Source organism: Poecilia reticulata, linkage group LG5 (assembly GCF_000633615.1).
Source record: "Poecilia reticulata strain Guanapo linkage group LG5, Guppy_female_1.0+MT, whole genome shotgun sequence".
Taxonomy (NCBI): Eukaryota; Metazoa; Chordata; class Actinopteri; order Cyprinodontiformes; family Poeciliidae; genus Poecilia; species Poecilia reticulata.
In genome coordinates, this window is record NC_024335.1 from 33,543,272 (window position 1) to 33,569,343 (window position 26,072).

At 41.0% G+C, this 26,072-nt stretch overlaps 1 protein-coding gene across 7 annotated transcripts in view; it reads right to left on the reverse strand.

Annotated features, from left to right (window-relative positions):
* chl1b (cell adhesion molecule L1-like b) overlaps nt 1-26,072 on the reverse strand; it is a 140,853-nt gene that overhangs the window by 49,185 nt on the left and 65,596 nt on the right. For 5 of the 7 annotated variants that reach the window (XM_017304927.1, XM_017304928.1, XM_017304925.1 and 2 more), the window contains exons 2-3: nt 7,528-7,725; nt 5,727-5,744 (exon numbers count right to left, since the gene is read on the reverse strand). In XM_017304927.1, coding sequence (XP_017160416.1) covers nt 5,727-5,744; nt 7,528-7,633 — 124 coding nt within the window. In that variant the 5' untranslated portion in view covers nt 7,634-7,725. Of the gene's footprint in view, nt 1-5,726; nt 5,745-7,527; nt 7,726-21,514; nt 21,672-26,072 lie in introns of those variants that run through there. The other 2 variants (XM_017304926.1, XM_008410607.2) reach the window with 2 other exon arrangements.

Below are 26,072 nucleotides of genomic sequence, written 5' to 3' on the forward strand. Positions count from 1 at the left end.
TTAGTATATTTTTATTATTGCTATTATCTTTACAAGGGATGCTGCCGATATCGATCACCAATGAGGCCGATCTTTGCCGATTGCCTGGATTGACTGCTTTTTTTTGTGTTAGTTATAAATGATACTATGTGATCTGGCAAAATTTAAAAAAAAAAATCTGGTAATAAATTCACCTAATTAACGTAAACATGCATCATACTTGCAGGCACAATACAGCAGCTATTCAGTCAAAAGAACAACTGAAAAACCTGCAACCAGTTAAACAACATTTAACAGTAAGGCTCTCAGTACCATAAATTATACATGAGTCAAATATGTCTCACAACACTGCCTATATCAAATAATGTCTAGTAAAAAAGGGAAACATTAATTCAAAGTCAAATGCAGGTTGCATCAAAATAAACAATCATAAGTTACTAAATCAAAACTTCCCAAGAGCACAGCTAGCTGATTAATGCTGGTTCTGATTGGTTGTTTCTGACATAGTTGAGTAATTCTGAAAAACACAGGAGGAAGGAGAGGAGATCCATTATTTTATTTTTTATTTTTTCATAAATTATCTCTCACGTTTGGACATAGGGAAAGTTTTAATATGTGAAATATTTGTTGTTTACGTTACATTAAGCAGTGGAGCAGAACGGTCTGTGAAATATTACTGCCAGTAGCGCTAGCGGCAGTTCAACAGATAGAGCAGAACCAGCGTCTTTCACCGCCAGCTCGAAGACTTTAATTATTTTTCGGGTTATATGTTTAGCTTTCTGACCGTGATGCTAATCCGGGTGAGTGTTGGTAGTTGTGCGCTGCTTTACCTGCTATCTGGGTTAGGGTTAGGTTAGATTCCCCATTCACTCTTAGAGCGTTAAAGTTCCACACAACAGGATTTGCTGCTGCAGTGTGAAGGAAAGGTACAGCTGCACAAGCAGGCTGAGAAGTGAGATACAGGTGAACGTTTTGGTGATCGGCAACAAGAGATAGTAATCGGCGATCACCGATCATACACTTTTACACGGAAATCGGCCGATTATGATCGGTGGCCGATCGATCGGCACACCTCTAATCATTAATATTGTTAATGTTTTCTGATATATTTCTTTCAACACTTAAAAGGGTAGTACTCTGTATTTTTAAGACATATAGCGCTATTTTATGACAAGTGATGCCACAAAGTAATGTCACTTGTTATAAATACTGTATCCACCTTATTCCTGAAGGGTTTACTGGGGAAACGATTATGGGTGTTACTTCCGGCGGCTAGCGGAAGTAGCAGTATTTCATTGTAATTTGTAGGGTATTTTTGCTAGTCTGTATTCATGATATAAGTTACATCTCTCTTAATATAATACAATATTTAGTAAAACTTATTTACGGACACACCGTCTGCTATCAGAGAGCTGCTCAGTACAGATTATTGTAATTGTAATTGTAATTGTGAGTTTAATCACGGGGAGCGACAGAAACAAGATCATTAAGTTTTGTAACGGAGTGACCGTGAATTAGCAGCGCTGCTAACAGCTCGTTTCTTTATTACTGACTGTAATAAAGAAAAAAGCAGAGAAGATCTGAGATCTGTCTTAGATCTGAGTTGTTCCGACAGTATGAAACACCAGAACTACACAATATTAGCTTGGTGTGATGTGAATTTTATTTTTCATTTGAATTAAAAAACATAAATAAAGCTCATGATCTGAGTATTTATCATTATGATTAGGCCTGGGAATTTTATTTATAAGACCAAATAAAATATCTGGATTTATTTAATCCATCAGAACCAGAACTTCGAGGTTTTCCGTTGCTGAGTGTCGCTGCAAATCAGCAGAGAAATAACCGCAGCTGCTGCGCTCCAGATCTTGCGCAACAGCTGAATCTCCCCACTGGACAAGAACCGAACCGAATCACATATTAACCTATTATTGAGAGCAACTTGCCACTGGAAAGTGTCGTAAGATGCCCTTGTGTAGCTCGGATAACTGTTGTGCTGTTCATGGCTGTACTCTAATAAACAGACCACGTTTAGTTTGTGGCTGCAGCAAGTTCAAGATAACCCACATCTGCATCCGAAGCAACTGAGTCAGTGAAGTAGCTATGCTAGTGCGGGATTTGAAGGAATGCGGCCATTTCTTCGAGTTATCATCCCTCCCTGCAATAACTGTATTTTGTGGTAAACGATATTGTCACATTTAAGCTTTGATCGTTGGTGGTTCCCACATATTTTATAGCCTAAAAGCTCTGACGAAAGCCGATTAGCGTTAGGGTAAAATGTAAACAAATAACAGTTCCGGCTTGCAGCAGAATTCGCGCTCACAATTTCACGCAAAGCATCATGGGGCGTAGGAATAAGGTGGATAGAGCTTTGGAACGTGACATCACTGCTGTAGACGGAGGGATATCAGCGCCATCTTTGAGGTCCATAAACATAACCGAAAAAACAACATTCTCGCAGATTTTTTTAAATCCAAGTTACTTAAAATAATTTAGCTATGGTACGAACTTGCTGTGTTATTGAATGTAATGTCCGATCACATGACTGAAATGGTAAAAAGATGGAAAACAGACTTTTGTTTCACTATTTTCCTGCTTGGAAACAACACGAGGAGGCTAAGCTATCGGCGCTAACGAAAAGAAAACGAATGTCCTGGGAATCAGCGATGAGACGTCCTGATATTACGTTCTCCAACATCCCCAGATACCTACAAGTTTGCTCCAGACATTTCCATTCTGATGAGTGTCTAAATTTGCTTTGTTGGTGGTGTGTCATATTTTTTGCTATGATTTTGTCCGAGTCACGTTCAGCTCATATTGTGTTCATTTAAGTGGGTCAACCTTGTTTAGGTCGGGCTAATATTGTTTATGTAGCATAGTCCAAGTTTTGTCAGTGGACATCGAGGTTATTACATTATTGTGAAGTAAACTAATTAAGTTTTTTAGTGTTATCAAATTTACAGCATTAATACTGATGTGTGTTCTGATATGTCCTCTTAAAGGCAAACTGACGTATGAAATGGATTAGCTCAATCCTGACTGGGGTTCATAGCTGAATATGACTCACTGTGAGGTAAACGCCACAACATCAGACATCAGACTGACATGAGTGTCAATTAAAGAGGCGATACAGCAAAACCATGGTGGATCAACAAGTTACAGAGACTGTAAGGAAAAGTGTCTCTTTAAGAAGTTTCTGCTCTTTCTGGAACTCTGCCTTCAGGAAGCCATCACATGGCTCCTCCATTAACCCTTTAAAACATTTTCATCAATGTTTCTCTGAGAAGTAGCTCCTGTAATGAGCTCAGCAGATTCTCAGTTCCACCAGGTGTTTGTTGATTGCTAGTCTGAAGGAGCTGAGTGTTGAAGCTTGGAAACTGCAGCTTGAAGACATCATGTTTATCACAGCTGAATGGTTGTAAGGGAGATTAAAGGATTTCCCAAACAATCTACATCAACACTCCAGGTATGTTTTGGCGAGAAAACAACATTATAACATGATGTAAAGCTCAAAAAAAGTTGATTTTGCATAATACTGTCCCTATAAAACTTGTTTTGTAAAAACCTTTATACCTGATACTGTGGAAGAATAATTCTATTTTATTGTCATCCTGTCAGTGTGTTGTGACTGAAGCAGAGGGTGAATTGACGTCCTGAAACTTAGATTGTTAAAAGTTTGTCTTGTCTCTGAGAATGCTGATGGCTCCTGTTTACACTCACTGCGTGAGTTAATTACACGAGCTCCGTGTGTGTGCCAGTGTTCACTTTAATCCCTTAATGGATTCTTTTCACAGCAGTTACATGGTGCAGGGGTCAGGGAAGATCCTTGTCTTCTCCAGTGTATTGGAAATGTTTTTATTTATTTATTTTTGCTTAATGGCTTTCTGCTTGGGGTTTCCACATTTTAAAAAAGCCAATTAAGCTGAATCAGATTAACTATGCAGATTAGTTAATCTGCATAGTTTAACTAATAGTGGGGGAGGTTAATCTCAATAACCTCCCTCACTATGGGAGGTTATTGAGTGATGTGCATCTGAAAGCTGCACATTGTTATCTAGCATCATGGTTATGCACCTATAGAAATATAGCACCCTCCACAATTATTTTCACTTGTGTCAAAGACTCACAAAAGCCTTAAAATACTATGGAGATTTGGTGACAGTGAGGTGCCAGTCAGTATTGCAGTTCCATAACTTGCTGAGATGAACTTAGTTTAATTTTGAAATTTAGTGGAAAATTAACAGACATCTGCTTTACTTAAATGGAAAGTTACTTCATTTTGTTTGTTGTGACTAAGAGAAATGAACCACTGTGTCGCATCATATTGTTGCCCCAGGGGAACATGGATTCATGGGTAACCATTTGAAAGTTCCCCAAGACTTTGCTGAGATGGAAAAAGTAAACTTTTATAAACAGAAATGCCTCATTTCCTTGTTTCTCACAGGAATTGTTAGAGGGAGTCACTGATTCATCACCAAGGATGTTGATAAATGACTCATTCCTTTAACGAGTTCATTTTTCTGAATTTCATGAGATCTGCAGTGAATAAATTATCGATTGGATTTTTCTACTTTTTCAAAGACAGATTTTGCTCCATATACATATTACAAAATACACATTCATTTACAGGCTCTTTTCACATATTTACCAGGACGAAAAGTAAATGTGCAAGGTGTTGTTTGTACTTAAAACTTATTAACTCTTGATGCATGAATTGTGATCCTTTATGTCAGGATTTTTTTCAAAAGTGTTTTTATTTTCTGATTTGATTCACAATATTTTTTTATCTGCAAGAGTCCTGTACTGTAGACCAGTGTTTCCCAACCCTGGTCCTCAAGGCTCTGGTCCCCTGCCTGCATGTTTTAGATGTTCCCCTGTTTCAACACACCCCATTCAGATGATTGCAATTCAGCAAGACCCTGTTAATCAGCCATCAATTGAAATCATGTGTGCTGAAGCAGGGGAACATCTAAAACATGCAGGTCAGTGTGCCTTGAGGACCAGGGTTGTGAAACACTGCTTTAGATAGAGCAGGGATGTCCAAAGTTGGTCCTCGAGGGCCGGCATCCTGCATGTTTTAGTTACACACCTGTTTTAGTTACACACCTGCATCAAATGATGGCTCGTTAGAAGGCCTAAGCAGAACATTGACTTTCTGAGGAGGTTGTTAACTACCACTAGGGAGAGAACTAAAACATGCAGGATGCCGGCCCTCAAGGACCGACTTTGGTCATCCCTGAGATAGAGGGACTGGATATCCCTGAGTTGGTCTGCATGCTTTTTCGCCTGTTTTGGATTTAAGAAAATTTTTCTTGCACTTGCAGTGGATGGCCAGTAGTTGATAGTGTATTGTATCAACTAGTGTCCACTTCAGTGTTGTGTGTGCATTTCCACATTTAAAACATCTGTTGCTCCTGTTTGAGGATGTTACTTATAGGTGTACCCAAAACGTAAAAAAACAACAACAAAAAAGCAATAAAATCCATACTTTACTGAAAGAATCGTCACAATTTGTTGGTTTTATTCTGTGATTTGGTGTCATGAGGTGTGGTGAAATGAAACATGCTCAACTCAATCTGATGAAACATTTACCCATAAACTGAGATTAGGGTTAAAGAGACTAAAAAAAGTTTTATGGATTAATGACTGGTGCTGATGACTTTCAGATCATGACTGTCAGTAAAGATGCCGCAGAGGGAAAACAAGAACCCTTTAATACCAACAAAAGTAATGGAGAGTGAACTTACTGTTTACACGACCTAAAACTACATAATCCATGGCAGCGAGGGGGGAAATAAACAAAACAAAAACAGTCAGCAGTTTGGGCATAATCCCCGCCTGTCATAAGTAATTTCTTGACACGAAAGGCTTGAAGCACACACACAAGAACAACAATCAAGAGAGATTGTCTGACAGTGATCTGTTAGAACTGTTCTTTTTCCTCAAGGCTTCATGACTGGAGGAGGAAATATTTGATTTACAAGGACGTGTTTGAGATGCGTTGCCAAGGGAACAAGGAGAGACGCATGCAGATCCGACACAGAATGAAGCAAAAACCTGATTCAAACATGATAATGTTTGTGAATGTGTTCGGTCCGCATGATGCATGACAGTCATAACAGATGTCTGTGGTGTGATTTATTACTAAATACTTATTTATTTAACCCATCCGAGGTTAAATTATGTATGCAAAGCAAAATCAGTCCCAAAGCATTTCTTTACCCTCTCCATCTGTGATTCTGCCTAGTTAAAAAATAATAATTTTCTTCATTTCCCATCATCTATTGCACTCATAATGAGTTAGGCTGAGCTGGTAGAGTTTCTATAATGTTTTCTATCACAATGTCACCACTGTGGTGCTCAGGATGTTATTCACGCTCTGATTTTACAATCCAGGCATTGCATTAGAAAAGAAAAGAATAAAGAAAAGGAGAGGGACGATGAATAATGCAAGTTGATAGTTTGACAGCTTTTCAAATGAAAAGTCTGTTTTTTTCTGTTGGAAGTGAAATGAAAAGCTGCTTTTTTGGTTGAAATCATATATGATTAGACTCAAAGTCAGGCTCCACTTGTTGAACCTACAGTTTGAGCAGAGTCATTTGGGTTTAAAAGCTGCAACAGCATTTATATGTACACTGAAAAAAAAGAATGGAGCTCCAACTTAAAAACAATTGTTAATTTGTCACATATAATCGAATCAAGTTTGTCAAACGTACTTTTTTAAAATTTGTTTAGCATGACAACTTAATACACTTAATAAATTTACTTGGATAAACCTAATTAATGTATAACAACAACTCTGCTATAAACTTATCCAGTATATAGCTGAGTAATTTCCAGTAATTTAGAGCTGAATGGCACATAGGCAGACTATTTTACATACACACACACACATTATATATAAATAAAAATATAATGTTAAAACCGCAGGGTGAGTTAAGTTTAGTCTGCATTAGTTGTGCTGTGCACTGCATGCTAATTAACTTCTGCACCTTTATTCATTTCCTCAAGATAAACTGCCGGCTATAAATGGATTAACATAACATTGCATTCTCTTTAGTTTTCTCTAGTCTGTATGTACTGGAGACATGAATTAAATGCGTCATTTCTACCAAAGGTTTGGAATGCGCTTCTGAACAAGAGGCTCCAAAGCGTCCGGTCTATAACTCTTCAACACGCTGTCAGCTCTCTGTTAGAAAGACACATTTAGTTCAGAGTCCATGAGATGATATTCAAAAAGGATTTTTTTTATTAATTGATTTTAATTGCCTCTGCCATAAACTCTTTGCGTAAAGCCTATAATGTCTGCCCATGTGCTACTGCACATGGGCAGACATGTGCAGTAGCACATGTCTGCTACTGCACACATGTGCTATCGAAGGGCTTCAAATTTTTCTGTCGTTTAAAAACAAAGCCAATCAAAAAAAAGGAAAATATCCCGTTAAAGCGACCCCTCATATTAATATATGACATAAAATGACAGGGATGGCTTTTATGACATTACCCATCACAAACTAAGCCATATTTTCCTGTCTGGTCTGAACTCACCCTCAAGAGGAATATCGATGGCTGCGGTTGTGTGAAAAGCACGGAGACAGGTGACCACCAGCAGCGTCAGCCTGCCAGCCAATCCGGAGCTTTGTTGTGACCTCATGGTTTCACTGCAGGCTTCAGAACTTCACCGACCAACCAGCGCTCTCCTTTGTGAGCTCAGTTCATTTCCGGGACGGGCTGAAGATGCCGTACCTGTGAAGGCAGTACAGATGGAGAAGCATCCATGAATCAGACCCACGCTCCGGCAAACCACACACATAACAAATCCCCTGCCTCCCTGACCGGGAACACAACTGCTCTCACCTCAGTGTCACACATTTTCGTTTTCCACCCAGACACACGTCCACACTGTGAACTCAGTCAAGTTCTGCTTTTCTATCAATATGCCTTTTACCCCCCATTATATATTTTGTTGTCTGTTGAGGTAAGCTTCACAGAGTACTGTTCTAATGCAACAATAAAAAGAAATACAAAATAAAACACCAGGAGCTTGTGGGTTTGATAATACATGGCAGATGTTCAGCCTCACTGCGAAGAGAGGAAAAACTGAAGCCACATTAACATCAAAACTCGGCTGATTTAATCGTTGTGTTGTTTTAATCTGGAGATGCAGCTTTTGGATAACAATGACTGAATGACTTCAAGATTGCACCACAATTTTATCTATTACTGCAGATTCTGCAGGCTTGCCTCAGGGGAGACATAAGAAGCAAAGCGAAGTTTGGAGTCAGACAGAGGGAGAACACAGCGGCGCTTCATTCAGCAGATAACAGAGCAGAAGTGTGAGAGGTCCAGGCTGCTGGACCAAAAGAAGACAGGAAGGTAGCTATGGGAACGCTGGGAATGATGATCTCTCTGGGAAACCTCTGGAGTGTCCCTTCATTACTCTCCCTTATATTAGCTCTGACCTGGCTTAGCGGGTCACGGTGGAGTAATTAGCACAATAGCTAGCTCACCCTAATAACGGAATAGAATGATTATAGGGGAACAGAGAAACATGATGTCATAAAGATGTTGGAATTCCATTAGAAGGGCTTCGGACTGCAAATAAAATGGCAAAAGTCCAGAAATTACACTTATTGCAGCTGAGATAGGGAGTCCAATTAGAGTTTAGATTTATGGCCTGAGCCTGACCTGAAATTCAGGTGAGAGTTCTTTGAAGACAGGGTTGGCTCGATCTTCTGTGACACGTTTAAAAAGCCTGGGGTACATGCAGTATAAGCTGGACGGTACGACTGAACATTTCCTATCAGTCGATGTTGATAATTATTGATTGAAACTGCTGCTGCGCAAGTTACTCCAGTTATTGCTAGGCAACCATACATTACTCAACAGGTTGTTGCTAGATACCCACAAGTTACTCAATAGGTTGTTGATAGGTAACCAAAGAGTGAGTGAGCTAGTTGATGCCACTCCCTTTACTTAGTTGGCTGTGAGAGGTTGAGCAGCTAAAGCCTTTTCTCTGCCTACATCCCCTACAACGCTGAGCGGTTCTGAATCAGAGTTCAGTTAAATTATTACATTTTAAATATATCACAATACTGTTATTGATTTATTTTGTCCAGCCCACATACAGCACAGAGAAAACCAAATAAGAATGTACGATTCAGTTTTGTTAATCTACTTATTGTAGTGTAACTAGAGGAGTAGATAGTTTAACTTGCTGAGGGAATAAAGTAACTAAGTAGAAGTTAATCAGACTGTAACAAGTGCACTGCATCACACATCCCAGAAAATTTGCACATGACTCACCCTGCGGTTACAACAAATGACTAAAAGGAGTTGGAAGAGGTTAACCAAAAGCTAAAAATTTTTACTTAATCATAATTAAAATAATTTTAGGTTTATTTGGCCTCGGAACTATGATTAAAGTTAATTAGCCAGGTCAGATCAGACTCAGACATAATGCCTACAGGTTCGGTTTGGGTTGGACTTTTTAGGCCCAATCTTAACTCTAAGTCAGTATAATCTCAAAGAAGGTGTGCATGAGTGCTATGATGAATCAGTTATGTGGAGATATTCAACTAAGAGACATTAGGAGACTAGAATCTTCTTGGTGCTCTGGTCTAATCTAGCCTCTGCCTCAGTAGAATCAATAGGCAGCGCTGAGGTCAACCTCCTGGTCAAGAGCAGGAATTAAATAACCAACTGCTGAACAGCACACTTCATTTGGCTCCTTTGAGCCTCTTTTTATATGAACATGAACTCTGAACTTCTCATCCACACTTAATAGTATTAACCGTGACCCAACAAGAGCCTTCCTAAACTAACAGGGACCTCTAGCTACCAGCCTACAGCTGTGTTCAAGGTTTCAATTCAATACTTTATTCCCCCAGGGTGAAGCTAAATGTTGTAACACATATTCCACAATTTTCATAGATGGTGCTGATGGCTACAGTGATTCTGAATAGGCCTTTGACCAAAGTGTTCATCATACACACTGGAGTAGTCGTTAAATTCAAGTCTCCATTACAGACCAGAGAAAACTAAAGAGAATGCAACGTTGTGTTAATCCATTTGAGGAGCCGGCAGTTTATCTTGAGGAAATAAATGACGACGCAGAAGTTAATTAGACTGTAACATGCGCAGTCTGCTGCTCAACCACTGCAAAAGAATTAAAAACCGCTGGAAGTAAGTAACTCATCCTGCGGATTTAACAAATGGAGCCTTCTGGGTGCACGTTACCGAGGGGAGCGGCGTTCTGGAGGAGCTGCAGACGTAACATCTGTCCGTTTCGGAGAAGCGAAACCACGCAAAAATAAATAAATAAATAAATAAATCCTGGTAAAAGCACACACCGGACCGCACAGGGTGAAACACTCACAGAGATCTGTTTGGATCAGACAGATCCAACTGACTGATGAATTAGCGCAGATTTTTCTGCAGATGCGGACCAGGAGGAAGTGCGTTCAGACCTCAGCGGGTGAAGTGATGCTAATTTAAGTGAATAATTTAATTTATTATAAGTTATTGGGGCCACAGTCAGTGGTTTGTGTCACTACGGAGAAAAATTTATCTGCTTAATTTATGATGGGATCTGGATTCACGGTGAATATTAACTAAACCGCATAAAATGCGACTAAATAGCCGATGTTAATATGATTGTAATTTCACGAATGAAAATAGTACATGACCGATTTTTTTATGTTGTCGGTCAAGATAGAATAACAAAAAAGTCTAGCGCAACCTGCCGCCCTGACACCAACTCACACACCAACAAAGCGAATTTAGACACTCACCAGAATGGAAATATCTGGAGCAAACTTGTAGATATCTGGGGATTTTGGAGAAGGTGATATCAGGACGTCTCAACTGCTGACACCACGACATTCGTCTTCTTTTCGTGAGCTCCGAAAGCTTAGCCTCCTTGTGTTGTTTCCAAGCAGGAACATAGTGAAACGAAAGTCCGTTTTACATCTTTATACCTTTTCGGTCCTGCGTTACACCCAATAACGCAGCAACTTTGTGCCATAGCTAAAATATCTGTGAGACAGTAATTTTTGTCGGTGGCAACAAAGATGGCGCTGATACCCCTCCGACTAGAGCAGTGACGCCACGCTCCGAAGCTCTATAGAACGCTGGGGGGCCACATAAAATGACATGTGGCCCGCGAGCCTTGAGTTTGACACATGCGACCTATCAACATGAAGATCAATTTTGAAGTCATGCTAAAAAACAGGATTTTCCACCACATGCCATACATATTGTGGCTCAATTTATAATTCGGTGTATCTGTGTGAACAGAGCTGAATACATGTAAATACATTACAAATAAAAATGAAGAACATTTTTGCTTTAATCTCACAATTATGCACAACGTAGTGTTGGTCAATCACATAAAATCAGTGAAAACTAGATGAAAGTTCTTGGTTTGCGTGGAAAATCTCAAGAGGAATGAATGCTCTGGAAAGGCACTGCATGTGATCCAAATGAACCCAACCTAATCACATTGATTTTAGTTCATGCTTAAGATTTAAGTGATCTCAAAGAGCAGCCCAGGGCATTCATTCCTTTGTTTATTCTTTCCCAGACAGTGTGATTTATGTAGTTGAAAACAAATTAAAATGGAAACGGTGAGACCTTCACTCTAATTGGTTTGTGCTTTATCGGTGAGATTGGCCAGGTTAAGCAAAGTGGGCCACTCAATCCTCACAAGAGAGTGTTTCTCATTAACTTATGGTCTTGGCCAAAATCTTCTACCTTCCTAACACCGGCTTAGATGGATTACAGTTGGTTCAAACTGGGCCTGGTGATTTAATTTGTTCTCCTCCTGCCCAATGATTTGTTGAGGCCCAACCCAGCCATCTGGCTGAGAGAGAGGCCTGGTCAAAACTAAACTGCTGTGAGCTATAAAGTGTACATTGAACTCTGAGGGTATGGTGCCTAGTGGACCTGTATTATTGAGGCCCAGCTCTCAACTCATATCTGATTTACAGACCACAGGCTGTTCCTAATCCCTGCCTCTCTCTAGAGCACATGTGTCAAATTCAAGGCCCGCGGGCCACATGTGGCCCGCCATGTCATTTTATGTGGCCCCCCAGCGTTTTATAGGCCCATGATTGACTTAAAATATGTTTTGAGCACAGATTGACTACAAACTACATCTTCCATAATGCATTCCGATTGTTACCAGCCAACATTATGGCTTCTCGCCACTAGAGAGCAGCAGAGTCACCTCAAGCTGCTTATTGATTTTACCAGCGAATAAAACCGAGACATCGACAAGCTAACATCAAAATGTCCAAGAAAAGAAAAATCGATTTACAAGTAAGACTGTGAATGAAGATGTGTGCAAGTTGGTGTCAGGGTGGCAGGTCGCGCTACACTTTTTTTGTTATCCATCATCCTGACCGACAACATAAAAAAAATCGTTCATGTACTATTTTTATCCGTGAAATTACAATCATATTAACATCGGCTATTTAGCCGCATTTTATGTGGTTTAGTTAATATTCGCCGTGAATCCAGATCCCATCACAAATTAAGCAGATTAATGTATCTTCATTTTTCTCCATAGTGACAAAAACCACTGACTGTGGCTCCATCCATCCATTTTCTGCCACTTATCCGGGGTCAGGTCGCGGGGGCAGCAGCTTCAGAAGGGAGGCCCAGACTTCCTTCTCCCCAGCCATTTCTTCCAGCTCCTCCGGGGGAACCCCAAGGCGTTCCCAGGCCAGCCGAGAGACATAGTCCCTCCAGCGTGTCCTGGGTCTTCCCAGAGGCCTCCTCCCGCTGGGACGTGCCCGGAACACCTCACCAGGGAGGCGTCCAGGAGGCATCCTTACCAGATGCCCGAGTCACCTCAACTGGCTCCTCTCGACGTGGAGGAGCAGCGGCTCTACTCYGAGTCCCTCCCGGATGACCGAGCTTCTCACCCTATCTCTAAGGGAGAGCCCAGCCACCCTGCAGAGGAAACCCATTTCAGCCGCTTGTATCCGTGATCTCGTTCTTTCGGTCATGAGCTGAAGCTCATGACCATAGATGAGGGTGGGAACGTAGATCGACCGGTAAATCGAGAGCTTTGCTTTTTGACTCAGCTCTCTCTTCACCACGACGGACCGGTACAGCGACGGCTTCATGGGAGACTCTGCCCCAATCCGCCTGTCGATCTTCTGCTCCCTTTTTCCCTCATTCGTGAGCAAGATCCCCAGATACTTAAACTCCTCCACTTGAGGCATGACGACCCCCCCTGACCCGGAGAGGGGGGGGGGGGGGGGGAGGTTGACTGTGGCCCCAATAACTTTTAATAAATTAAATTAAGCGATTTCACTTAAATTAGCATCACTTCACACGCTGGAGTCTGAATGCACTTCCTCCTGGTTCCCATCTGCAGAAAAATCTACGCTAATTCATCAGTCAGTTGGATCTGTCTGGATCCAAACAGATCTCTGTGAGTGTTTTACCCTGCGTGGTCTGGTGTGGGCTTTTACCAGGATTTTTTTTTTTTTTGCGTGGTTTCCAATCTCCGAAACGGACAGATGTTCAGATGTTACGTCTGCAGGCTCCTCCAGAACGCCGCTCTCCTGGGTAACGTGTACCAAGGCTCCATTTGTTAAATCCGCTGGATGAGTTGCTTCCAGCAGTTTTTAATTCTTCGCAGCGGCGTAGCCCCTTCCGCAGTGGTTGAGCAGCRGACTGCGCATGTTACAGTCTAATTAACTTCTGCGTCGTCATTTATTTCCTCAAGATAAACTGCCGGCTCCTCAAATGGATTAACACAACGTTGCATTCTCTTTAGTTTTCTCTGGWCTGTAATGGAGACTTGAATTTAACGCGCCATTTCAACCAAAGGTTTTGAATGCGCTTTCTAGCCAGACTCTCCAAAGCGTTATTTAACAATATGAGATGTTGTTTAATCTACTTTTAACATTGTATTTTCATACATTTATGCTAGAGCTGCCCAAATCTAGTTTTTCAGAGCTACCATCTGCAACTTTAGATGCGATCCTTCTCTAACACACCTGGATCATTGACTCATTATAAGCCTCTACAGAACTGAGTTGCTGCTAATGAGGGAAGTCAAGCTTTTGTCTGGGGTGTGTTTTAGCAGGGATGCATCTAAAAGTTGCAGTCTGGAGGACTGCAAACTCCTCCAGACTGGGAACTCCTGATTTGTACCGTCATTGTGGCCCGTTGAGGGTGGCCAATATGCTGAAGTGGTCCTCGGTGAAATTGAGTTTGACACCCCTGCTCTAGAGCCATCACACCATCCTGAGACGGAGGGAGGCAGTGGGGGGGTTAAACGCTGCTCACTGTGGGAAGGCCAGCGTGAAGCCCAACCAGCTCAGTGATGGAGGGGCAATAAAGCAATGTGGACCAAGAAAAGACCGTCTTCGTTCTGGCTGACAATTGAAGAACACCGTCGACTATTACCTACCTGACCAAATGTACAACCATTTTCAGATAACACTGGAACAAGTGTGGAGGAGCCCTGGTCCATGAAAACAATGTTTCCATTACTTCTTACATTGACAGGCAATGGTTCAAAAACAACAGTTAAGTTGATTTTGAACCATTAACCTTACATACCTTCACCTCCAGTGAGAAATGTAAGTTTTTTGAAGGGCTGAAATGATTAATCAGATTAATCATGATAAAATAATGGTCAGCTACTTTAGAATTCAATTAATCATTATCTGGAGTGTTCAGGCAAAAGAAAAGGTCATTTGCTAAAAGAACAGCATACAGAGCCATAATTAAGCTTAAAATTGTATATTAAGCAAAAATACCGTTTGCATTTACGATTAAAATACCCTTTGTCTGTATATCTATTCTACTCAAAACGTCTCAAGTGGAAGTTTTAGCTTCAGCACAATGATTCTTAAAGAGCCATTGGTTGAGAACGAGATGGGCAGTATGCTTTTTCCATATTTATTAAACACAACATCTATTTAATATATTTTATATGGGGAATAGATTTTGACAATTCTTTTCACCTCAATTTGACTTCACATCCAGTTTTTCCAGACACGCAACAAACACATGTTGCCTAATAGCTTTATAGGAATCACTTTGTTTATACTAAAGAATTTTTGTGCCTGTCAAACTGTCATCTTACAGCTGATGCAGAATAAAGGAAAATATTATGTATTTAGAACACCTTGCCAGTAAAAAGTTATTTGTTGCATTTACTAACGAAAAAGAAGAATATACTTCAAAAACTAATGATAAAGTAAATTAAATGAAAGTGTTTTATTTTGCTAAAAACATCCAAATATACTGTTCAAAATCGAGAAGACCACCCACCTAACATAAACTGATATAAAGTCAAAGACAATGTACTCCCACCAAAAGAAGAAATCTAGAGAATTCCCTCCACTTGTGATCGTGTTGTTTAGTAACAGGGTGGCAGTCCGAGCTCAGCCATTCAAAGTTCACTACAATAGACTAGGCTGTTAATTTGGCACCATCTGCTCCTTTCTCACACAAAGACAACAGGAAGAGAAGTGCGGGCCTACTGTAGTTTAATGTGCAGACCCTTAATAGGATTAAGCAGATCCTCGTCTTGTCAGGCTGGATTAATATATTCACTTTACTAAAGACCTGCAACGGATACACAGCAACTACACGCTTCCCTCTCACGGTCCAGAATGCCTCCACATTCATTCCCATTTGATCATTGGAGAACAATTAGAACAGCAGCTGAACTGATTAACTCTGAGAGGACTTGTGTTGCTTCTTGTGCGCTTAGAAAGACCACAAAAGTTTTCAAGAGGCCGGTTTCTCAGTTGACTTAAAGATTTCAAAAGCAGTCTGGAAAGAGGAAAACAATGGCTGCAGAGTGTAAAACCAAAGAATCAGCCTGATTCTTTTCTTTCAGCTTTCGTTTTCTTTCAGATTTCATCTGACAGAGATGAAAGGATGGATGAATGGATGAATGGAGGAAGGGAATGAACCTTTAGACAGAGCATAACGTTTTCATCTCTGAAATCTAAAAGGAAATGCTTTTCTAACTTTGATACATTTAATGGACTGCAAAACACATATCTTAGATCTCTTAGTAAAGCATAATGTCAAAGTCATGCATGTCTTTTTTCCAACACATTTTTTAACCAAATATTCATACTTTTCCAGAATGAAATTTAACCCACAGCAGTAAACAAGAAAAAGGTACATTCACAAATATATTTCAGTGATAGACGAATGGAGGAATAGACAGACATATTTTAAGGAAGGACAGACAGATTATCTAGATGGACGGATGGAATAATGGACAAATAGACTGGACAGATGCAGGGATTGATGGACGAATGGATGGACAGATTGTAAGGAAAGATGGACAGAATAAATGAAAGAATGGGTGGATGAATGGAGGAAGGGAATGGACATTTAGACAGAGCATAAAGTCTGTAAATAAAGCTGTTTTTCAATACTTTATCTTCATAGTGCATACCTAGAAATCGTCCACTTCAAATTCCACAGGAAATATTGTGAAAGACTCATTCAATGTAATTCCTTTATAATGCTGTTCATGTTTTGGGGAGTGCCAGGAGACTGAAAGCAGAGCTGGACATAAAGACAAACAGGACCAGTATGGAGGATACAGCCTGACCCTACCACTAATACAAGGCAGGAGAAGAGAGGAAGTGTCTCAGGTGCAAGGGAGCAAGTGCTAGTTGGCCACAAACACACAGGGATCCACTGATGGACTGCACCATTTCTGGCTCCTATGTTCTGAATGAACTAATGATCCAGAACCTTTCTGACCCTGGGTGAACCGAGTCCCCTGTGAAAGGGGGCATCCATCCTGCAGCCCCTGGTCTAACTACGAGCAATGCAGCAACTGGACAATCATTTCACCAGCTGGTTCCAGCAAAACAGGTATGAACTGGTTTGACAAACAAAAAAACAGCTTGAAAGGTTTAAAACTACAAGAGAATTAGACATTTCAGTCACTTTTCTAGAGGCAAAGAGCATGACTTATGTCACTGCGCTGCTGTAATACGCAGGATAAATAACAATAAGATGACAAAACTTTCTTTCTGAATCATTTCCAATCAAATTCATGAGTTCAATTAACCAACGTAAAGAGCTGAACAGAGCAGGACAGAGAATGGTTCTCAGCCACACAGGTTGTACAAACCGTGTCTGAAAAGCAACATAAATATGTTCTGATCATCCTGAAGTCAGAGGTGAAAGAAGTGGACTGCATCTGTCCCAGGTTTTCATCGCCTCTCCCTCTCATCTGCTCTCTTTGAAGTCTCCCAGGAGTACCTCTTGCTTAGGACAAAGACAGGCAGAGAGATGAATTCATGAGCTGGACTTTGAGGACAGGAATAGTATTTTGAGTGAACTAATGCAGCATTAGTTCACTCAATGTAAACTAAACACTACGGACCGCTCGCTCTTTGACTGACTGATGCCAGTAATTTCTACCAAACCTGATGAAATCGTGCCGCAGCAAGACCTGATCGATGGCTCTTATATCCCCAATCCTTATCTCTGTTGGCCCTCCAAGCAATTTATTAATACCAACGAACGAGAATTTCCGACATCCCTGTAGTGGGCGTTGTACTCCCTTCTGGTGTCTCAAACACGCAATTAAAGTGAGGATTTCAGCCTGTGAAATAAAATAAAATGTTCCCAAAATTTATCATTTGAAAATCCTGTTCCGTGGTGCAGCAGAACATCTGGACAGTGTTACTCGGGTTAAGTTGTTTGACATCGCTGCCGGATAGGTGGCCCAGTTCCTGTGGCTCTCCGCTGCCTAATGGCCTGCGTTCAAACACATCAAATGAAAAATTTAAGGCTAAAACGTTTAGTTTTTAAGTAAAGCATTGGATAATTTTACATTCTAATGAATATTTCAGTTTGATGTAAGACAAAGACATCAGAATGTAGGCCCAAATAAAACGTATCTATGTAGAGTGACGTGATTCGTACAGTCAGTTAAGGTCAGATTCTCAAAGGATGACCATCCTGGTAAATAATCCTGATTAAGAAAACCAAAGCGACGGTCCTGGAAGTCTATTTAAAGTAATTAATGAAACAGTTCCCTATCCTCCCTGATGTAAATTTGCCCTGGCAGGAAGCTCAGCACAGACAGACCTTTAACTGCATGTGGATACAGTCTGTATTTGTTCAGTGAGTGCTCTGGAACTCATCCGCCCTGTCACTATTGTGTCTCTACACTGCTGCTGCTTTAAACAAGTCAAGATTCAGGTTTTCTGAGGTCAAAGCGGCAGACTGCGAAAGCTGAAAATGTGACTTAAAGGTGACCCTGATCCCTCAGGAGGAGATGATTCATCATCCTGACACAGCCCAAACTGCTTTTCATTTCACTTTTATGACTCTGTTGAATGATCTTTTTAAACACTTTCATTTTTTAATCAATTAAGACTCAAAGCAAATCTGTGTTTAAAGAAAAAAAAAATATTTCAAGAAACTTTGGGATTTTATATTTGAGAATTCTGCAAATTAATCTTAGAATATACTGGAAACCAATGCAACTGACATAAGGCTTTGCTACCAACATGATTTATAGTCCATTCAATGATTTTGAACCAGTGTCACGTTTCCACGGGGTGACCAAGCAAAGCTCCAGAATGTCAAATCTGGTTTCAGTTAGACACTGTGGAATACGTTGTTCTTCAGTACGAATCGTGACGTCACCCTTGGTCAGACTGAAGACAAACAAACAAAAAGTGTGGGAGTGACACAGGACATTCACCATCTTGCCCCCTGTTGATGATACATGGTTAGTTCCTAGAAAAGATATATATGGGCACTAACTCTAGACAAAACATTGACGTTCAGAAGCACGCAATCTGAACCTATTCCATAACAACATGCTCTGTGGAAGCATGGTAAGAGAAAATACATATTTACAGCTACTATGCTAACTGTGCTAATTACTAAGGCTAAATGTACCCTTAGTATTTTCAGATGTTGACTGAGCTAAAGTATCACATTGACATGACACCACCAAGACACCTTGAATCCGCTCTAGTTGCATTCCAGGCCACTGGATGGCGTTGTAATTTTAGCATGTCATCGAAACACCATGTGCTTTTGACACTCAGCTACCACTTCATTTGCTTTCACTTTATTTATAAAGCAATTATCTGTCTCCCATAAGCCACATGCTCATATCCGAGTCAGTGGGGAATCTGGCTGACAAAATGTTCCATATCAAATTGTGTTAAACTGAACAGGTTAAGCAACACACACAGCACACAGCACGATGCTATTCACCATTGTTTTTGTTGCATGTGCATCAAAACTGCCACCGGTCCCGTAAAATACGGAATCGTCCCGTATTTGGCTGTTAAATGATGCGTCCCGCATTGAACCGATACGGGACGCGATTCGTTCCGTATTCTATACATGTCCGATAGACACGCCTATCACGCACTAAGTGTAACAATAATGACCAAAACAAAACACAGGAAATATTAAGGTCAGCTAAATTGTCGTGGCGGGAGCTACACAGAACCCCAGAACACTACGGACTGACGCTGTTGTCATGGTTGCCTAGAGACCGACACTACGCAGCCGCAGTGAGGAGCTATCAACCCGTCTTTTTACAGCGTCCTCGACCCGACTCTTCACCGTACTTAGAAGTAAAACCTCTCATAAAGATACGGACATGCGAGGAAAGACGCAAATCCTAGGCTGAATAATGTTAGTGAGGATGAACACAGGCAATTAAAAAAAATGTGTCCATTGTGGCGCATAGTGCTGCTATGCGCCAAAGAAGTTATACTAAATACATGTCTTATGTTAATACACAGTGGTGGATCATTTTTTTAAAAACCTTCACAATTTTACTTTAACAACGAATTAAAAATTATAGTGCTGCACTTTTAGCTGCTGTATATGATCATACTTTCCATCTGCCAGGGATCTGAAACCAAGATCTCTGGAGACAAAAGTGGCTCTTTGGCTCACTTATTATTTTAAATGATGAAATATTGCTCTGTTTTTTGTGTTTTTTCACCCCATTCTTTTTCAAGTGTCGCCATGGAAAAACACTAACTATCCTGGCCCCTGTGGTAAATTCTTCAAGAACCAGCCTCCAAACCTAACTCCTTATTTCTATAATTATTTTAGTAATGCTCTTTACAGTACCAGAATGTTCACATAACTTTTATACTTTAGGCTGTCTGAGGACACATTTTGAATATTAAATCAAGTGTTATGATCAGTTGATCAGTACTTGAGTAGTTTACCAAATACTTTTTACACTTGCTTAATTAAAAGTGTTTTTAAGGTATGCGACTCTGATTGGAGTACAATTTTGGGATACTCTAACCAACTATGCATGAATGATTGCTCTACGGATCACTTTTTAAAAACAAAAAACACCGCCATAAAATAATGTCTATCACTGCAGTGGAAGTCCCACCCAATGAGAGTAGGGTGACGCGCCATGGGGAGCGTCCCTTATTTTAATTTCTGAAAGGTGGCAACCCTATGTGCATAACAAACCTTGCAGCCTGACGGGAACTTTACAAACAGCTTAAAATGTCAACTTAACAGTCATCTGTGTATTTTAACTAGCAAAACTCTGCTCTCATAACATGCAGTGTGGCAGCACCTCTGCTCCTCATATAATTGGTTAATGACCACTCATTAAATGTGGCAAGATTGGTAATAATTATTTGATCACTGTTGACTGTCGCTGTAAAACCAGATAAAATTAGAGATGGCAAAACAAAGTCTTAATAAAAAACCAGAACCCTGATCAGTGCAGATCTAGTGCAGACGGTTTTGATCTGCATGAAATTTACCATTTATATGACGTAGCTGTGCTGTGAATCTAAACATAACAGGTGCAAGAGAAGTTGGGGGATGACTTATGTTGCTGTTTTGTCTACAATAAATGTTTGAACCTTCCTCAATGACTCTTAATAACAGGTCAAAAAGAATAAGGACCAACTATTTTTAGAAATAGACATAAAATAGAGCAAGATTTTAATCAGATTTTGCCATTTTTAATGGAATAATTGCAATGAATTTCAAAAAGTTTTTCCTTTTTTCCAACAGACTGGAAATTGCCTCTTTTTTACATCATTTTTCACAATATTATATAAAAGAAAACATATCCATTTTGCTTTTGGAAAAGTTTTGTTTTTCTTATTTGGAAAGCAAGAAAGTGAAAAAATAAAGACAAACTGAAATAAAATAAAAATTATTTCAAAAATTTCCAATAGCAGGTATTTTATCAAAAATTCCTGCTATCAGTGTCTTTTTCCAAAACATGAAGTAACATTTATGTCTGTAAGACATTAGTTTAGCTGCACTAAGGTCAACTAAAATCAATCAAAGACAACCACTAAGAGGAAAGAGTGACAGTAAGAACTACAATCAATGATATAATGAAAATATCGCTGAAAGTATTACTTATGCATCCTTGTATTCCATATTAAATAAAATCCTATTGAGACGGTGTAGGATTATTAGTGTTAACTGAAGTGAACCTGGAGGAACCAGAGCATTCCCTAGAAGGTATCGTCAGATGTAGCAAATAGTTACTTACAAAATCGGACTTTCTCATTCTCAGTCCTGGTCCCCATGAGAGGAGTAACAATTCCTTTTTCCGGGTCGCTCAAATCCGGAGTAAACAGGAAAATTATGAGTTAAGGGAGTTCTGATGTCTATAGGGAGAAAGAACGCTGAGCTTGCTCTATGTTGTATCATGCAGGTTGAGACAGAGGCGAAGAGGCAGTGTAGTCACATATGTTGCCAACGCCTTTAGCTTGGCAAAGAAGCTCATTAAGCTGCTGACAATCACTCCCACAAAGGCTGATCTAAGGGCTATTCAGTGAGTGTGCACAAACAAGAGTTGAGGAATGTGAGTTTCATCTTGCACCACCAGTCCCGTCTCCTGCTTCCTACATTAGCATAATGGAAGACGTTTGATGCACCTGTAGGCTCGGCGAAGTGTTTATTTGCAATAATCGGCTGGGAGAACCGATGAAAAGGAGAATCTGAGATGGGGAGCCAGATTCCCCGCTGACTGGGAATCTGAGTTTTGCTCCTGCTGCGAGTCCGTTCTGTCAGCTGCTGACAATCTGCTTAATTCTTTGCTAATGCTGCTGGAGACTCGCATCAAATTGCTTAAGACTGTCAGCCAGCATTAGCGCTGCACTTTGTTGGACGACCTTTTGTTTCACTCTTCCCCTTTCTCAATGCAAGAAAATGTTCAAATGTCTTAAGAAGTTTGCAGGAGATTGGTCTACATCAGAAAGGGAACTATGTCTGTTTCCTGGCCTAGAACATCCGACATTGTGGAGTGAGGGTTTGTGCTGTTGATGCGAGTTTTCAAACGTAAAAGAAAAGGACTGGGGGGAGGAATCTCTCCCACGACATGCAGGGGGAGGTGGAAACAGAGGGAAAACCTCGGTGCTGGATGATGTACGATGTGGACTCAGGACAGAGGCTTGGGTTTAAATGGGAGAGAAAAGGCAGAAAATGAAAGGAAGGGAGGAGGGTCATGCTTGAATTATGCTGATGTGGGTCGTAACCACGGTGGAAAAACAGCAACCAAAGCACGGCTGCTTGGAGCAGACTTACAGCCTGAGATGACAAGGTTGTTACCTCGGTAGGGGGTTTACGGAGGGCAGAGGGGAAGAATCGGAAAGAGCTGACTGTCCTAATGAGACAGAACACCACTACTCAGACATTTTACACATTTCCTATGTGAAGAGTGAATATATTTCCAGAAATCAAGATTTCTGCGTTCTTTGTCCTTTTTTGCTGCATTTTATGAAGGAATTGTCATGATTTCAGCCCTTCAGCTCCACCTTCAGTGGGCTGATTACTCATTACCCTCACCTGCTCTGTGCTGCTCCCTATTTAAACAGCTGCTCGTCACCAGCTCAGTGCGAGATCGTCTGTTGCCACTGTCACAGCTTTCAAGCCTTGTCCATGTTCCAAGTAGTCTACTGGTTTTCTGATCCTGCCTGTTTTTGACCACTGATTTTGCCTTTTCCCTCTGCTCTGAAGATTGTGCCCTCCTGTTGCTGAACCCTGCCTGGTCCTGACCCTGCCTCCTGGTTGCCGTCTATTGGATTACCTTGCCTGAGAAACCCCCGTGCATGACCCTGGACTGTGTTAACGACTAGCCTCTGGTTTGTGGATTTTGTCCCTGTCATCTAGTTCATCCCTGAGTCCCTGCGGCCCCCTCTGCCCTTTCACCCTACCCCCTCCAAGCTGGCTCCCCGACCCCGCTGGTCCCCCACTTCCTCACTCACCAGTGTGACCACTCCCYGTGGAACCCACCCCCTTCCCTTTATTTAGTAATAAACTTTTTGATCTGATCTCTGGTCTTGGCTGCGTTTTGGGTTCTGGCTGATTTTGCATACTCGTTACAGGAATGTAGATATTTCTTTAGTGGGTGTTTAAATATTGCATTTACTCTTAAAAAAAGGAATGACGTAGGATGGAAGATGGATAGGTGGACAGACATATTGGATGGATAGATGGATGGATGTCCAGATGGATGTTGGATGTATGGATGGATGGATGGAATGGCGTATGAATATATTGGATGGATGTTGGATGAATGATGAATGAACGATGGATGAATGGACTGACGGATGGATGGATACTTATTCACATGGAGATTGAGGTGAATGGCTTGATAACAATTTAAGTGTTGTTAGTGAAGTCCCAGATCTGGATCTAATGAGGGGGTATGAAGGTGGCTGGGGTGTTGAGGAGGGGGGATATCTTCTTATAATGAAAGCAGTCAGCCAGAGTCAGTAACTGAGAACACTCACTCCTCTGCACAGCCAGTGCCAGAATCTGCGAGCCCATAAGCTCCTCTTTGAGCTACAACAGGATGGAGCCTCCTTTATAGCCGCACAAACAGAAGGAAGCCTTATGAACTTTGCTTAGTGCTCCGGGGCTGGACGGCCCTGGAAGCCGGACGGGATGGGTAGGTCCCGAGGCGGGCTGCCAGTTCAGAGACGCTTAGTGTTGTGCACTCGGGCCAGACAAACCTGACATTGTCCTGGGCACTGCCCCGGGAAAAGCCTCTTCCCCTTTCTGTCCGCCGCGGCGGCTCTTTCACACTTTGAGCCCGGCTGATTAAACCATCTGGACACGACAAACACGGGTGAGAAGGCAAACATTTATTCACACCCAGGAACCAACCAGCAACATCCTGTGAAGGACTCTTCTACTTTCACTGTATCTTTGGATAGTTGTCATACCTCATACTAAAAGTATCTCCATTGACCTTAAAATTGTGCAAATTCGAAATCTGAAAATAAATTTCCTTGATGGAAACACAAGCCTGTCCATTGCCTTCCTGTGCGATTCCGCTTGAAAAAAGTTCTTGCTTCTAACGCACTCAGGGATTTCTCCCCTTAACTTGTACCGTCTGTGGTCAATTTCTACTGGGTCAATTAGCGAACAGAAGAAGTTGTGAACAATGACACCAATTTTCTGCTCTTTTTAGAATTGTAGTGTGGATGGATGGATGGATGGATGGATGGATGGATGGATGGATGGATGATTATTGCTGTAGTTTTAGCAATCTAAGGAAGGAAGTCAAGGAAGCCGTGCAGTCCATGTTGGTCACACTTCTAAATATTAAGATAACATCAACAGCTATCTCATTTGGCCTGGCACTTCTCTCTTCTCAGTGGAGAACAGTTGTTTACAGCGCAGGCATATTTCCAGTAAGCTTCATAGCATTAAACTGGCACACATTTCAACATTAGCAGAAAAGCGACAAAGTTTGGCGCACATTTGTTTTGGACACTCAGCAACTGTCAGATCTACTTCAGAAATCAATATTGTCACATCCCTTAAATGATGGTTATTTATTGCAAATAGTGATGGCTTTTGTCTAAATCCTCTTTTGTAAAAAAAAAAAAGGGGTGATTTTTTTTTGACAAAATCCCTTTTGGCAAAAAATTACTTAGACCATTATTTTAGGAAGGTGACAATATAATATCAAGAAATTCACGGTTCCCCACAAGAGTCTTAATTTATGACATGTCTCTTATCTTCCATCAGCAGGATTTACACAACCTTATCTGACCACTACAAAACGAAAGCCTGCAGTCGTATCGTGAACATGGAAATAGACTAATGCTCTGTTGACCTGCTGAGTCTGTTAAGCAAAAGAAAGCTGAATGAGAAAACAAAAGCATGCTTCGAGTTAAAGCCAGGTTACTTTTCCTGCTGCTTGGACTTGCCTTTTTAGAAAAAAGGCAGGTGGTTTTCACGTGCCTTGCTAGCTCGTTAAAGTGAAGCCATGTGTTTCCAAAGCACTTGTGCCGCATAAAAATCCCCCTCAACCTGTCAGGATAAGATAAATGTAGCAGCTTTGATGGGTGTTTTTAAAAAATGAGTTGAGGCGTAGCCATCAATACTCCCCAAGGACAAGCAGGTTGCTGAGGAAGCATGAAGACTGATTTACACTTTTCTCCCCGTTTGGCAAATATGCTGCTCTCATGTAGAGCGGGGCTTTTAATTGAACTTTGGGCTTGCGGCCCATTTCACTGAAAAACTCGTCTGTTAGTCAGTCTGTCAAAAAAAAAACGGTCAATAAGCCTCTAACCTGGCACTGGGAAGATAGAAGCTGGGCAACCTGCCTTTGACTGATACCAAGGTCTTCATTCTGCATTCTGAATCAATATGAAAACCACTGTGGTTTTCTGTGCGATTTTACTTGGAGTTACCATGGTAACAGGTGCCCTTATCTTTATTCTTATCGCGGAGATTTTAAAAGTTTCACAGGGTTGAGGCATTCTGCAGCAGTCATGATCTGAAGCCGTTTAATCTGAACAGGAAGTCCCACATCACTTCGAAACATCACATCATGTCACATGCAGGATTAGGTTAAAAGCAATGTTCAAAGCTTCACATCAACCCATTATCCTTATGCTACTACAAAAACCTAAACTAATCAGCTGGGCAAAAAGAGAACTTCTCTTTTTGTTCTCTTGTTGTCTGTAGACCAGACAACATATTAGGCTGTTAGGCAGGCAAATGTGACCTATATCCAGTGTTTTCACAGCAGACTAACATATCTGATAGTTTTCTGAATTGTCATGTCACATTTTATCCCACTTTTGAGT